The sequence below is a fragment of the Culicoides brevitarsis genome, chromosome 3, assembly GCF_036172545.1.
Source record: "Culicoides brevitarsis isolate CSIRO-B50_1 chromosome 3, AGI_CSIRO_Cbre_v1, whole genome shotgun sequence".
NCBI classification, from domain to species: domain Eukaryota; kingdom Metazoa; phylum Arthropoda; class Insecta; order Diptera; family Ceratopogonidae; genus Culicoides; species Culicoides brevitarsis.
In genome coordinates, this window is record NC_087087.1 from 32,494,600 (window position 1) to 32,510,101 (window position 15,502).

The following is a 15,502-nucleotide window of genomic DNA, read 5'->3' on the forward strand; positions in this document are numbered from 1 at the left end:
ATTTATCAACAAAACCGAAAATTCGCTGCTTAATTTTTGCATTTTTTCTGGAGATATTCACAATAAATCGGCAAAAAGTTACTTAAAAGACGCAATTCCAGTGATAAAGATCTAAAATTCATTCAACTTTGACAAGATAAACATTCGCTCTTTGGAAAAAACCCAAAAAAAATTGAACCTGCTCCGAGTATTTTTTTCTTATGGAATAATTTTCAGTAGATTCACGTTATTCAAGCAAATTTAGAGTTATCGTCGTGCATTTATCGTCCGTCGAACGTCGGAGTGATAATAACTTTGTGAAATATTTGTACGATCAGTCATGCTTTCGATGTTTACTTGAAAACACGACAGTCTCGCGAGTTATTGATCGGATAATTTATGTGATTTTTTCTGTCTGTATGTACTTACTTCGTGCTCAATCAAATAATTATAGCTAGAAAAAAATAGAAATAAATATTTAAATAGTTGTGCAGTGAACAGTTGCAAGGTTGTCGTTTAGAGTTACTCTGATACGTTTGAAAAGGTAAACAAAGGCTTTTGTGTCGATACAGTTGATAAGTTGAGATGATTCAGGTGCTATTTCGACTGCTTTTCAACTGTCTGTGTCGGTGAATTTATTTCCTGACGTTTTTTAGTACTTTTTGAAGGTCCTTTAGTGCGATGTGACTTAAAATTAGTTTAGTAGTTGGTTGGATATCTCACAAATGTGCAATTTTTTGAAAATTTCAAGAGATTTTTAGGAAAAAAAATTAAAATTATTTTTAATTTAAAATATAAAAAATTATTAAAATTTAAAAAAAATAATAATTACCTAAAAAAGTTTTTAAAAAATAAATTAAAATATTTTTAAAATTTATCAAAAATTTAAAAAAATATTAAAAAAAAATATAAATTTAAAAAATAAAAAAAAAATTAAATTAAAAAGTTGAAAATAATTTGATTAAAATGAAATTCGTTAAAAAATCGTAATACTATTTTTTTTTATTCAAAAAAAAAGAACTAAAAAGTATGAAACAAGAAATTTTTAATTAATAAAAGTATTTAAATAAAATCCTAAATTTAATAAATTTTTGTGAATAATCTTGAATATAATTAAAAATTTTACTATTTTAAACCACGAGAAATTTTTTTGTAAAATTTATTTCCAAAATAATCGTAACCAAAATTCTTGAAAATTCTAAATTGACTTATTTTTTTTTTAAATATTTTTTTTATAATTTTTTAATAATTTTTAAAAGAAAATTTTCTAAACTGTAGAAAAAATTAAATTTTCGTAAGAAAAAATTTCAGTAAAATCAAATATTTTCTTAAATTTAAAAATTTTAATAAATTTTAATTAATTTAAAATTTTTAATTCTGTAAAAAAAATATAATATTTAAAAAAAATTAGAAAACGCAAAATCCTTATATCCTAATATTTAATAGAAAATTTTTTAAAAAATATTTTTTTTTTTTAAAATTAATTAAATGATTTTTTAATTTTTTTCCAAAAAATGCAAAATTCGAATTTAATTTTTTAATTAAAAAAATTTAATTTCAAATTTTTTTAAAAAAAATTTTAATTTTAAATTACAAATTTTTATTTTAAATTTTTAATAAATTTTATAAATGAATTTAAAAAAAATTCCAAAAATTTTTTACGAAAAAAAATTATTGCATATATGCGAGATACCATATTAACCACTGAAGGATCCTCAAACAAAAAAAAAATCAAAACTTTTTTTTTAAATATTTAACTGGCTAATCTCCGACAAACTTGTTTATTATTGCTCAATGATTAGAAACAACGAGCTCTCTATCTCTATTTAATTCTCTGTCTAATTGCGTATCAATATTTGCTGCTCTCTATTTGAGTCAAGTGACTTGAAACCATTTGAAATCACGACACGAGAGGCACAACAGTTATACTCGGTCCGTCTTTTCGTGTAAATCGCTTCCACATTAATTTACAATTATTAAAATTTTTTTCATAAACAACAAAAAATAATTACATCTGTTGGTCCTTGAAGTTTTTTTTATTCTAATAATAGCCGAAAAATCTCTGTTACAGCGCACGCAGCAATTATTCGAATTGGATTAACGGGAGATCATCAAAACATATCAACTTATGGCCTCTACTCTTAACTCGCCGCCAATACCTCAAGAATGCTTCACCAAAAACGGGATTTCGCATGAACGCGACTCTGCAGTGGCAAAAGTTAATCTTACAATCGACGAGAATCACGTAATTGAGGGAGCGCGAGATGTTTTAAAGGTTATCAGGCCACAATGGAACAGCAATGATATTAAATTCAAGGTACGTAAATTTTTTTTTTGTTTCACAGAATATTTTTTCAACAACTGATAAGAAGATTTTGTGAAGTGTTAGAAAAATAATCAATTATTTTTTTTGTAACATTCCGCGAAATTTCTCAAAGAGTCGACATTTTTCGATTGTAAGCCGTTAGATTGATTATTTAAATTTAATAATTTTGAGATTTTTCATGTTAACTAAAATAAAAAAAAAATTTTTTTGGCAAAATTATTTTTTTTTAATTCAACATTTTTATGAATTAATTTTCTTATATTTTTTTATCAAATATGTTCAAAAAAACTTTTAAATACTTTTTAAAATTTGAAAAATTTTATTAAAAAATATTATTAAAAATTAAAAAAATAAATTCATTATAAAAATAATTTAAAATGTAAATTAAATTAATTCAGTTGATTAAATATTTTTTTTCTCAAATTTTTTAATTTTTTTTTAATTTATATTTTATATATTTTTTTTAATTTTTATATTATTTTTTTTAAAATTTTATTATAATTTTATAATTTTATTTTTTTTTTTAATTTTTAACGAATTTGATTAAAAATGCTTTAAATATAAAAAAATATTTTTAAATTTTAAAAAAATTATATTAAAAAAATTAATTAAAAAAATAAATAAATAAAATAAATTTATCAATAAAAGGACTCAAATTTAAATTAAATTAATTTATTAAATTTAATTAATTATTTTTTTTTATTTCAAAAATAATGATAAAATCATAAAAAATAATATTTTTATTATTTCGAAAAAAAAAATAAATAATTTTTTTTAAATTTTTTTTAAAGCTCTTCACTGACGGCATCACAAACAAGCTCGTCGGATGCTTCCACGACGCTGAACATCACAACGGCTCAAATTCATCGCCCGAAGCCTTCGTCAAAGCCAACAAATTCAACAACAACAAAATTTCCGATGTCGTTCTGATACGCATTTACGGCAACAAAACTGACTTGCTTATCGATCGAAAAGCCGAGACACGAAACATCAAGCTGCTCCATCGTTACGGTTTCGCGCCGAGACTTTATGCGACATTTTGCAACGGTTTGGCTTACGAATATGTGCCGGGACGCACTTTGAACGTCGATACCGTGACAAATCCGGAAATTTGGCCTTTGGTAGCTCGTCAAATGGCACGCATGCACAAAATTAATTTGGAGGAAACGGGATCCGACAAAGAACCCATGTTGTTCGGAAAGATGCAACAATTTTTCAAATTAGTCCCGAAAAAGTTTACGGATCCTAAAAAGCAGGAAAAGTAATTTTTTTTCAAATTTTCAAGATAAATTCGATGAAATTTTAAATTTTTTGTAGATTTAACGAACTTTTTCCCTCATTGGAGACCCTTTACAGCGACTTTAACTCGTTGTACAAACATTTGAAGCAAACGGAGAGTCCCATTGTCTTCTGTCACAACGATTTACTACTCGGCAACGTTATTTATACCGAAGAAGAGCAAAAAGTGACATTCATTGATTACGAATATGCAGCTTGTAACTTCCAAGGCTTCGATATCGGCAATCATTTCACCGAATATGGAGGTATAATCAAAAATTTTCAATTTTTTCTCTAAAAATATCAAAAAAATCAATTTTCAGGCATTGATGAGATCGATTACGCTCGTTACCCATCCAAGGAATACCAATGGAGTTGGTTACGAGAATACCTAAAAGAATATCTGGCACCAAAAGCCGTCACAGAGCAGGATATTAAGCAACTTTACATCACAGTTAACAAATTCGCACTCGCATCACACTATTTTTGGACAATCTGGGCATTGATTCAAGCGGAACACTCGACGATCGATTTTGATTTTATGATGTGAGCCTTCAATTTTTTGAATTTTTCTGAAAAAAACTGATTTTTCTTCTTTTGATAGCTTTGGATATACCAGATACGCGGAATATTTGGCGAAAAAAGATGCATTCCTTGGATTATCGAGCTGAATTTAAATTCCTGCAGCGAAATTCATTCCGATTTTTTTAACCTTTGACACATTTCCGATTCGAATCTCAAAATTTTTAATCATTCCCGTCTCTCTTTGGAACATTTTGAAGCTTCCCGAAGAAAATTAGGCTAATATTGTGAATTTTTGTGATTTCTTGTCTGCCAAAATGCGTTTTTTTTAATTTGTAAAATTTACCAAAGCAAAATTTGCAAAGCAATATTATTTTTTAGAGATTTTTTTTTGTTTTTTGCCTTATTATTTGTACTTGTACTTGGTACTTTATGGAAATTTTTTAGTGAAATAAATAAAAAAAGGTCGTTAACACACGCTTAAAGATGTTGTTTATTTTCTACAATTGTACACGGTTCACTTGAGAAAGTCACTTTTGTTCCGCGAAACCATTGCAGACGAGTTGCGTGCACGTAACTTGCTTTTTTTTTTAAGGGAACGTTTCGAAAAAATAATAAGATTTTTTTGTGTTGATGTCGTATGCAAAAAAAATTATCGAAATTTTATTGCATATTTATTTCACTTCCTTAACTTGGAGACCTGGAGGCAAGGATTGCTTCAATTTTTCGGCCTTCTCCTTGTCCGACACGACCAAGGTGTACAAGTAGCGGGAGCAGCGAATCTTGAATTTGGTGTTGTTCTCGTTCTTCTTTATTTTGACGGCACGGGCATCCTTTCTGCGTGCCTTAATGAGGAAATCCTTGACTTCTTTGATTTCTTGGGGCATCTGCAAGGTAAAAGGGAGTTGCGTTAACGTTTTGCGCAAGTTTTTGATGGGAAATTCGCTTACTTTTCACGGTTTTTCGTGCTAAAATCCAGGAACGAAGAATCCGCGTGTACAATGGCGACACGAGGCGATTGAAAAAGACAGATTTTTGACAGTTGCGGTGACAGCTCGATTTTTGAGGCGAATGAAAATGATAAAAACAGATGGCGCTGTGGTAAAAATTTCATTTTCAGTTTTGATTTAAATTTTTTCGATCGTTTTTTTGAATTTTTCATATTTTTTTCAGAATAAAATACCCTGAGGCTCAAAATTTAGAGAAAATGGAGAAAAATTCGAAATTCAAGAAATTTTTTCGAAATTCATAAAAAGGGATTCAGGTATTCTGTTGACGAAATTTCTTTACGAGAACCCAAAATTCAAAAAAATTCTGCTACTTTCTTGCAATTTTTATGCTTTTTTAGAAAAATATACCCTGAAGACTCCATCTCTTAAGACTTTTAAGAAAAAATCGACCTTTCATGAGTCAAATTGAGAAAAAAAATCTAAAAATATTTTTTTAGCAAAAAAAAATTTTGATGCCATATCATGATAAAAATGCATTCTAATCCTCCCGTTCTTATCAAAATCTCACATCACAGAAAAATAAAGGAATTTTGTTTGATTAAAATGTGATACTTTTTTTTGAGTGCATGGTGCGCCGACATCAAACGTTAAATATTTGTAAAGCATTTTGTCGAGAAACTGAATCAACAAGTTGTTGCATCTCTCTTTTCCTCCAGATATTTGTTCAAAGTTTGAAGGAACACGTCTTATCTCCTTTCTCATATCTTAATCAAACAAGTGAATGAAGAAAAACGACTCGGAGGAATGCACCTACGCACTTTGGTGTCACAAAATAGAGAGAAATTGAGATTTTTATCAGTAATTTACATATTAAGTGTCTTTTTGATGGTAATTTGTTCGAACAAGAGACACGAAGCAATTAATTTTCATTTTTTTTTTCGACTCGGAATAAATTTACGAGAAATTTTTGAAGAAGAAAGCATCCAGCAATCAAAATTTTCAACAAAAAGGATCCAAAAATTCCCACACTTTACGTCGTCTCAGGTGTGTCTGATTTGATTGTTTATGTCGCTCTCTTACTCATTCTCCTGATCCGAAGGACAATAAACTTGATTCGTAGTACTACGATTTTTTTTATTGTTATATTTACAAACTATCATCGCTCGTAACGTATTTAGGATAAAAAAAAACGAAGAATAATAAAAAAAAACATGCACAATAAATTTCAATTCCTTCAATAAAAAGCTTTGAATGCACACAGTCTTTGTCTATTCTCTTCTTTTTTTGTTGTATTTTTGGCTTTTTTTACACTCTGAACATTTTAAATGCTCCACAAGAACACGATAAACGACACTCGAAAATTTATTGTCGAACGAAAAAAAAAGTGATACAAAAAAAAAGAAGAATGAAAGGATCACAAAGCAGCATTTGTATTCATTGTTTATGGATGAAGGACCAGCAGGTTCTCGTATTGTGTACCTTTATTTATGACATTACACCGAATAAAAATTGTTTTTTGATTATGGATTTGATTTAATTTGATTTGATTCGTTTTTTATGAGGCACTGTGCGATCATGAAAGATTTGAAAGAAATTTTCTAAAATTTTCTTTTGAAAAATTTAAAAAAAAAAATAAATTAAAATTTTAAATATTTTTTTTTAATTTTATTTAAATTAAATTTAATATTAAAAAAATTCATAAAAATATTTTGACTCGAAAAATTATAAAAAAAAAAATATTTTTCAAAAATTTAAAAGAATTTTGAAAAAAAAAATATATAAGAAAAAATTAACGTCTTATGAAAAGAAGAAATTAAAAAAAAAATTTAAAAAAAAAATTGTATTTAAAATTTAAAAATAAAATAAATTTTTAAAAAAAAATATATTTTTTTAATTAATAAAATTTTTATTAAATTTAATAAAAAAAAAATATTAATTAAATATTTAAAATTAAAAAAATTATTTTTAATTTTTTTTTTGATTTTTTTTCAATTTTTTTTATTTAAAGCTTCATACTTATTTGTTTAGAAATATTTTTAGTTTTCAAAAAAAAAAAAAAATTAAATAAATAAAGTTAAAATTTAATTAAAAATATTTAATATTTCAAAGAAAAATTAAAAACTTGTCAAACAGTAATAATTTATTAAAATTTAAAATATTTTTCTCTAAGACATAAATTGATCAATTTTCTGTGAAAAAAAATTAATGATGAGCAAATTAATTTTTTTTAATTTTCAATTTTTTTTTTTAAATATTTTTGATTTTTTAGTTGAAAATTATTTTAATTTAAATAGTAAAAATTTTCGATATTTTTTGACAAATATTTCATCATTTTTAACATATATTTTAAATGAAAATTATTCAATAAATATAATATTAAATATTTTAATAAATTAAATTTAAAAATATTTAATAAATAATTTCCTTCATATTTTCCTACCTGTTAAAAAAATAAAATTTTATTTAAAAAAAAAATTAAAAATTTTATTATTAAAATCGGTTTAAATTAAAATAATTTTCTAAATCAAAAATTAAAAAAAAAAATTTTAAAAAAAAATTAAATTTATTTTTTTCACATTTTTTTTCTCAAATTTAATAAAAAAAAATTGATAAAATTTAAATTTTTAGCTACGATAAATAATTCGAAACTCAAAATTTTCACACTTCACGAAAAAATAAATTCCTTCTAATTGATGCTTAATATCCCTTTTTATGACGCATTAGCTTAGACAAAGCAAGCCCTTCAAAAAAAAAAAGAGTAAAAAATTTCACACCTCTCCAAAACTCACAAATCCATCGCAATAATCCAAAGAATTCGAGATTTTCCAGCAGTTTACCGTAAATTAACACCTGGTTCAAGTGCGGGCGGCTTTTCTTTGACAATGACGCTCTAATGGCAGTTTCATTATTATTGAAATAGGTAACATCCATTGTCGGTTCTCTCGTCATAAAGAAAAAAAAATAATAATAAATTTATTGACCAGAATTCGTTTCAGAACATTTGGCGCCTTGTTTTTGGACAATTGTTCAGGGCGCTACAAAAAGTACGAAAAATACTTCTTGGAAGTGGTCAGCATCTCAAAAGGTGATAAATTTTTAAAGATCCGCCTTAAAATTATTTTTTTTTGCAATTTTAATTTTTTTTAATATAAAAAAAAATTCTAAAAAAAATTTTTTTATTTTTTTTCAAGGAAAAAAAAATTAAAAAATATTTTTTTTAAATTTCAAGAAAAAAAATAAATTATAAAAAAAATGAATCAAAGCACTTGATATCGTTAAATTTTGTTAAAAGGATCATCAAAAGACCTGCCTTCAATTAATTTTCCATTCTTCAAGACTTCTCCTTTTTTTTGTGAATCAAAATTTCAATAAAAGAATGAAATTCTTCTTTAAATAAACCACTTTAGAAAAAATTAACCGAACAATGGCATTAAAAAAGTAATCTGATTAACTATGCAGGCGTATTCAATTTTTCATGTCTTTCTGAATCCCTCGAACAAATGTCCCTGACCAATTGTCTGTCAAAAAAGAAGGTAAGAAACATCATCAAACACTCATTATTCTCTCAAGTGCCCGTAAAATAGATTTCAATTGATAAAAGTTAAAGGATTTATAAACAGATGGTTTACGACTTTTTTTCAGGTGATTCTTCTTCGCAAAGAAAGCAGTTTTAAGGGATAAACGTAAGTCCAATTATACTGTTTGTGTATTTTTTATGGTCTTTTGTTTTAGAGATCAAGAGGAGAAAAAAAAAGAAAAATTGAAGAAGAAGAAGAAGTTTCTTTGAAACAAAAAGAATTCATTGTTAAAACGTTCGGATCCGAAATGTCATTCAAGCGTACACACCGAGGTAGAAAAAAAGGATGCTGGATAAATTTTTACACTTAAAAACGGCAGAACAATGGAGATAAAGGCGCCGTACCTTGTTTCTGAGAAGTTGGGTAGGCATTATACGAAAATCTGCGTAGAAAAAGTACTCAAGTGCGATCGCAAGACCGTAAAAAAAGGTAACTCGAGTGTTTTGTACCTTGTTGGCGTTAAATGTTGCGGCGGTGCGACTACTGGGATTAATGCGGATAATTGTTGTGCTTACGCGAGAACATGAAAAGGTGATCTTTTCGGGTAAAGTGAATCAAAAGTGACATCTGGCGGCTATTTTTAGGCGAAAAAATGGGGTTTTGATCGATGAAAATTTTATTCGAGTTGAAATTTTCAATGTTTTGTCAGAAAAATTAGGAATTCTTTGCAAAAATCCTAAATTTTCAGAATTATTGAGCTTTCAAAGTCATTTTTTGACTAAAAATATCACAAAATCAAAGCTCTGAAGGCAATTTATAACCATACAATGGATTTTTCTGCTACAAAGTATTAAAAAAATCATTTTTTTTAAATGTATAAATTTTTTCCCATAATTCAAGAATTTTTGGAAAGACATTTGAAAAATTTTAATTTTTTGACTTTTTTTAACATTTTATACGAAACTTGAAAAATTTTGCGTTTTTGACTTCAAAACTTAAAAAAAATCATAAAAAATTTTTATTTTATCCAAATATTTATCAAAAATTTAATTTTCTTATAAAATTGTTGAAAAAAAAATTAATTTTCTTTTAAAATTGTTGAAAAAAAAATAATCTTCGATTGAAATTGTTTTAAAAATTTCTTTCAAAAGTTAAAAAAATAATTTTTTAATAATAATTTAATAATTAATAATAATTTAATAATTAATAATAATTTTTTAATAAAAATTTAATTTTCTTTAAAAATTTAATAATTTTTTAAAATAATTTTCATTAAAAAAATTTTAATTTTTTATCTTTCAGGCAAAAATTCAATTAAAACCAGCGAAGAAAATTCATTATTCCATCGGAAATTACTAATTTCCCCCGCATCTTAGCAGCGAATCACACCGGATCTCATAATTATCATCATTAAACGTGCATTTATTTATAAACAATGAAAAATTCCACATTTTATGAACAAATTCTTTGTCGCAGGTCAGTAAAATATCAAAATTCTTATCAAAAACTCGCAAATTTATTATTTTTTTGCATCCAAGTGCAAAAGTTCAATCATCTGTTGTCTCCTTATCATACATAAAAACGTAATGAGCAGCTGTCCACGCGATATCATCCAAGCACAGCATTTGCGAGTCGTTCGTGGGAATAATCTTCGCCCTTCCTTCATATTCGGGATCAACAAAAATATTTTTTTCACGTAAATTTTCTTCAATTTTTCGCATTTTAGCGCATCGCAGTTGATTATTATTAAATGCAATGGTCTTCAAATTCTCATTTTTTGTGATTTTTTGTACTTTTAGGTCAAATAATTCGTTTGAATCCAATCGGAGTGTCTCCAAGTTCACACAATTCGCGATCAACTGAGGCTCAAATTCGACGAGAAAATTGTTGCAAAGTCGCAATTCCTTCAAATTTGTCAAATCAGCGAAAATTTTGTCATGTAGCGATCGTATCAAGTTGCTCGTCAAGTCAATAATTTGCAATTCTCGATTTTTACTGAAAGTCTCGGGCTCTAAAATTGCAATTTTATTATTTTTTAGGTTGATTTTCTGAAGCGCCACACAATTTTCGAAGGCTGTCGGAAGTATTTCTTCAATTTCAGCATTTTTCAAGTCCAATTCTGTGATACTCAAATCCGTCGAGGACGAATATTTGGTCATGCAAATCCCATTTTTGCCCAATTTCGGCAGAGATGAGTTCAAAACGCGCACTTTTAAGGTAGAAACGGGATCATAATGTGCCATAAACTCGAAATTTGTTTTGTTGTAATGCAAATTGACGAGGGTGCATGTGTTTAGCTCAGCAAATAATGGCGAGCATCGTTCAATTTTCAATAATTCATCGGCTGTGACGGTTGCAATGAGGAAGAAAAGAACAATTTTTGACATCTTTCCGGCGTGATACCTTGAATTAAACTAAATTTAGTGAATTAGAAATGAAATCTTATCAATTTTTTATGAGATTTCGCCAAAACTCGTGACCTGCGATGACATTTTGTGTCTAATCAAACATTTTTTCGTGTCACAAAAGTCATTCAATCAACAGAGTGTTACGCGAATTGCCAGCAAAAAGTGTTTCGAATACGAAAATACTCGAAATTTGCGTAAATGAATAATTTATCTGATCATTTGACTTCAATTTTGTTGCGGAGGAAGCTGAATTTTACTCCAGCGAACACGTGATCCCGCCGACAAATTCAAATTCGGAACAACAGAAAATATTTTTGATTTAAATTTATGGCCGTGCGCTTACTTTTTTTGTGTCCTGTGTCATTCAGAGAGGTTTCATCCCAAAAAAAAAAGTGGTCCAACAGGTAAAAGGATGCTGAAAAAAAAATTACCTCGCAGTTTGGCACTATTCTCATCTCAAGTACCCACTTCACATCACGATAGGGCGTCTCTTTGCACATTTCTCAAAAAATCGAGTTTTGATCTTTTTTCCAGGAGAAAGAATGAATTGTGACAACAATTATTATTATTTCGTTTTGTTTGTCAAAAGAATCTCAAGTGCTTCGTTTACACATGTTTTGTTGTCTCTCTCTCTTTCTCTTTCTTGTTTCGATGCAGCATCCTTGCACACACACATTTTTCGTTCAACAAAAGCACATTTAATGACTTCTATTGACTCTCGGTCACAAAAAAAAATGTTTCTTTTGTGTGTGCTTCTCTCTTGTTCATAGTTGAGTTCATTCAAATCACATTATAAAATAATGTTAGGTAGATTTTTTTTCTCCTCTTGAATGCGAGAAGAGGCATGAAATTGACCATATTTTGATTCTCGGTACTCTTCTTTAATAGGTTTGAGTCCCAAAACGTTTTGTTGACCTGTCGTTCGGATGGTCCAGCCAGTAATTGATACTTTTTTCGTTATGCAACTGAAAAAAACTAAAAAAAAAATGTTTAAAAATGTAACTTTTTAAGAATTTTTTCAAAATTAAAAAAATATTTTTCGAAAATTTGAAATTTATTTAATTTTAATTAATTAGATGAATTTCTCGAACAATTTTCGAAAATTCGAAATTAAAAATGGTAGAAACTTTTTTTTGATTCAATTTTTTTTTTTGATGAATTTGAATTTGATGAATTTGTTGATGAATTTCTCTAATAAATTTTAAAATTAGAAAAAATTTTGAAAATTAAAATAATAATTTAACAAGTTTCGAAATAAAAAATATAAAATAATTTCGAATAAATTTGAAAAAAAAAATAAAATTATTTATTTATTATTTAATTAATTTGAGCAATTTCCGAAATTAAAAAAAAAATAAATTTTCGAAAAAAAAATTTAAAAAAAAATGATTTTTTAATTAATTTATTTTATTTTATTAAAGTAATTAGATGAATCGTTTGAAAAATTTCCGAAAATTCGAAATTAAAATTGTTAGAAAATTTTTCGAAAATAAAATTGTTTTTATTCACTTTATTAATTATCTGTAATTAATTTATAAATATTTTGATGAATTTCTTGAAAAAAAATTAAATTAAAATGATTTAAAAAAAATCATAAAATAAACTTTGAAAAATTTTAAAAGATTTTCGAAAAAAATGTCTTAATGAATTAATTTTTTTAATTTTATAGTTTTTTGAATTAATGAAATTAATTTTCGAAAATAAAAAATTCGAAAAATTTTCGAAAATAACAAATAACAATATATTTTTAATTAAATTTACTCCAATTAATTTTTCAATTATTTTGATGAGATTTTTGACCAAATTTAAAAAATATTAAAAATTTCGAAATTAAGAATAAATTTAAAAAAAAAATAAAAAAAATTAAATTAAAAATTTTCGAAAAGTCGAAATTAAAGCAAATTTTCGAAAATTTTAATAGTTTCTTTAAATTTCTCAAAAATTTGAAACAGATAGAAAAAAAATAATTGTTCAAAAGTTTTTAAATTTAATTCTTATAAAATAGGAGCATTTACGATACCCATAATTAATAATAATACCATCTCCCAAACTTTTGTTACCGAAAACGTTTTACAAATTATAGACTTGATAATGAAGTCTGAATGATATGCCGAGATTTTTTTTCTGGTTTTGTTTGTAGAACAAATTAAAGTGAACTAAATAAATATTTAAAAAAAAACTGAGGAGAAGAAAACGAAAAAAAAAGTAAATATTGTAAACAACAGTTTTGTAAGAAGAAGATTGTAAGACGATGATGATGCATCATTATTATTATTGGTTTGTTTTATGATAAATTAATGTGTGCGTTATTTTTTAGTGAGTTTGTAGTTTTTTGTTCTTCATTTTTTTTTCGAATGTGTTATTATTAATATTATTAATGATGATCGTACAACAAAGTTTACGCTTACTTTTTTCACTGTTCTGAGGACTTTTCGAGTAAATTTTAATATTTCGTCGGGAATAAAGTCGAAAAGTGCCTCAAATGCTTCGCCATCGATGTTTATTTGGATTTTTAATTACCGGGTTAGCACCATAACTAACGATGAAATATGATTCATGTTGTCTAGAATGAGAACCAAATCCATCTCTGGGTCAGACAGAAACATAAAAATGCATCAAATTAATGTTCATTGAATCGAATATTTCCTCGAACTGCAATCAAGTCAAATATTGGTCAATTTTTTTGTAGTTTACAAATTTTTTTACGAATGTTTGTTTTTTTTTTTTTTTTTCGTTAAACGGACAAATAATAAAACAAATTCAATCAAATATTTACGAAAAAAGTAAAAAAAAAATAAAACAAAAAGGCCAAAGACACACATTTTCGGATCGAGTGCACTTCATCAGGTGACTGACATCGGTGCAATTTGTATGAAATTTCAAACCGAAACAAAGACGAAGCTTTGTGTATGCGACAAATAAATTTAATATTATTATTATTAATTCGCAGAATTCTACTAAATAAGTGATTCATTAAAATTTGTGCAAGTGAACGGAATTCATTGTAATATTATCTGTCGGTCGCATGTCAATTTCTAGACGATGCATTGTAACAAAACGAGATTTAGGGGAAATCCAGAATGATCGAGATGACTTAACTTTCGTTCTCTGGAAATCTTAATATGGAACAAAGGAAATTAATTATTTGTGGGATTATTTATTGCAACTTTTTATTATAAAGTGTTAATTTCATGATGAAAAATTTAATTCTTTGAAATTAAGAATAAAAATAATTTTAAATATATTTTTTTTAATTTTTAAATATTTTTTTTAATTGAATTAAATTTATTTTTTTATGAATTCTAAAAATTATTTTTTATTAAAAAAAATTAAAAATTATTTAAAAAAAATTAAATTAATTTAAAAAATTAAAATTTTAAATAAATAATTAAATTTAAAAAAAATAATTTTATAAAAAATAATAATTAATTTTAATTTATAAATACTAATAATAATAAATAATAATTTATTTTTTTAATAAATAAAAATTTAAAAAATTAATTAGTTTGTTAAAAATTATTTTTTTAAAATTAATCAAAGTTTAAAATAATTATTTTTTTAATTAATTTATTTTTAATTATTTTATCTATTTTAAGTTTCAAAGAAAAAAAATTAAAGTAACTGTCGAAAGAGTAAAAAAAAATTATTAACTAAAATTTTGTATGTCAGATTTTATCAATCCAAGAAAATTAATAAATCTCATCTCAAGCTCATCTTCAATTCAAAAAAAAAATCTTTACAATATATAATTATATTCATTAATTCTTTTAAATTTTTTTCATAGCTTATCATAATTTTAGGTACCATCCAAAAATCTACTATAATGAGAATACTACTAAAAAACGTGGCAGAGGAATGTGATGGGAGCTGAATTAATCAAGCAACAGGTATATTTATATTATTGCCTAATTATATATTTTTGTGTGTTTTTTTGGTCGTGCGTTAATGTTCTAGTCGCTCTTTCTCTTACTCCAAAAAATAATAATAAATATAATCTTACGTTCGACTCTATTAATAATAATAAAAAAAAAACTTTTAAACGATTTTTAAAGGTAATAACGCCCCAAGAGAATCGTGCAGGGATTTGAAAGATTTATATAAGAAATAAAAAAAACAAAAAAAAAATGAAATTAAAAGAATAAGGAGAGAGAAAAACGTTGATTATGATTAGATTTTTTTTATTATCACATGAAACATGATCTCGTTTTACTCTTTTTTGTACAGCATTTTGATCGAAAAAAAAAATTAATGAAGAAACGATGTCTGTCTGATATTTTAAAAGTTTCAATATTTAAAAAAAATCTTAAGGAAGATAGTTTTTAAAAAGAAAAATATTTTTAAACAAAACACGAAAATAAAGTAAATAATTCAAGGAAACTAATTTTAATATATTTAAAAAATTTTGAACCATTTTTAATTCATTTTTGATATTTTTTATAATTTTAAATATTTTTCAAAATAATTAATAAATTTCTTTATACTTTAAATTTATATACCTAATATGAAGAAAATTCAAAAAAT

The 15,502-nt window shown here is 25.4% G+C and overlaps 2 protein-coding genes across 3 annotated transcripts; one reads left to right on the forward strand and one right to left on the reverse strand.

Annotated features, from left to right (window-relative positions):
• Window positions 1-27: 27 nt before the first annotated feature.
• On the forward strand, window positions 28-4,955 carry LOC134835825 (ethanolamine kinase). Of its 2 annotated transcripts, none has more exons than XM_063850804.1 (6): window positions 28-523; window positions 2,051-2,296; window positions 3,097-3,566; window positions 3,623-3,849; window positions 3,907-4,129; window positions 4,188-4,955. In XM_063850804.1, the coding sequence occupies exons 2-6, from the start codon at window positions 2,108-2,110 to the stop codon at window positions 4,252-4,254; spliced, it is 1,176 nt and encodes a 391-aa protein (XP_063706874.1). In that variant the 5' UTR covers window positions 28-523; window positions 2,051-2,107; the 3' UTR covers window positions 4,255-4,955. The 2 variants fall into 2 exon arrangements, with proteins under 2 accessions (XP_063706874.1, XP_063706875.1); XM_063850805.1 differs by lacking the exon at window positions 28-523 and adding an exon at window positions 1,883-1,911.
• Window positions 4,956-10,120: 5,165 nt separating this feature from the next.
• Window positions 10,121-10,960, reverse strand: LOC134835520 (toll-like receptor 7). The gene has a single exon (XM_063850399.1). It carries the CDS (start codon window positions 10,958-10,960, stop codon window positions 10,121-10,123), a length of 840 nt encoding a protein of 279 aa, XP_063706469.1.
• Between the last annotated feature and the right edge of the window lie 4,542 nt (window positions 10,961-15,502).

Coding starts and splice junctions, on each gene's coding strand:
- LOC134835825 (XM_063850804.1), top strand. CDS start 2,108: ATGGCCTCTACTCTTAACTCGCCGCCAATACCTCAAGAATGCTTCACC. Junction 3,567..3,622: donor GATCCTAAAAAGCAGGAAAA/GTAATTTTTTTT, acceptor AATTTTTTGTAG/ATTTAACGAACTTTTTCCCT. Junction 4,130..4,187: donor ATCGATTTTGATTTTATGAT/GTGAGCCTTCAA, acceptor TTCTTTTGATAG/CTTTGGATATACCAGATACG.
- LOC134835520 (XM_063850399.1), bottom strand. CDS start 10,960: ATGTCAAAAATTGTTCTTTTCTTCCTCATTGCAACCGTCACAGCCGAT.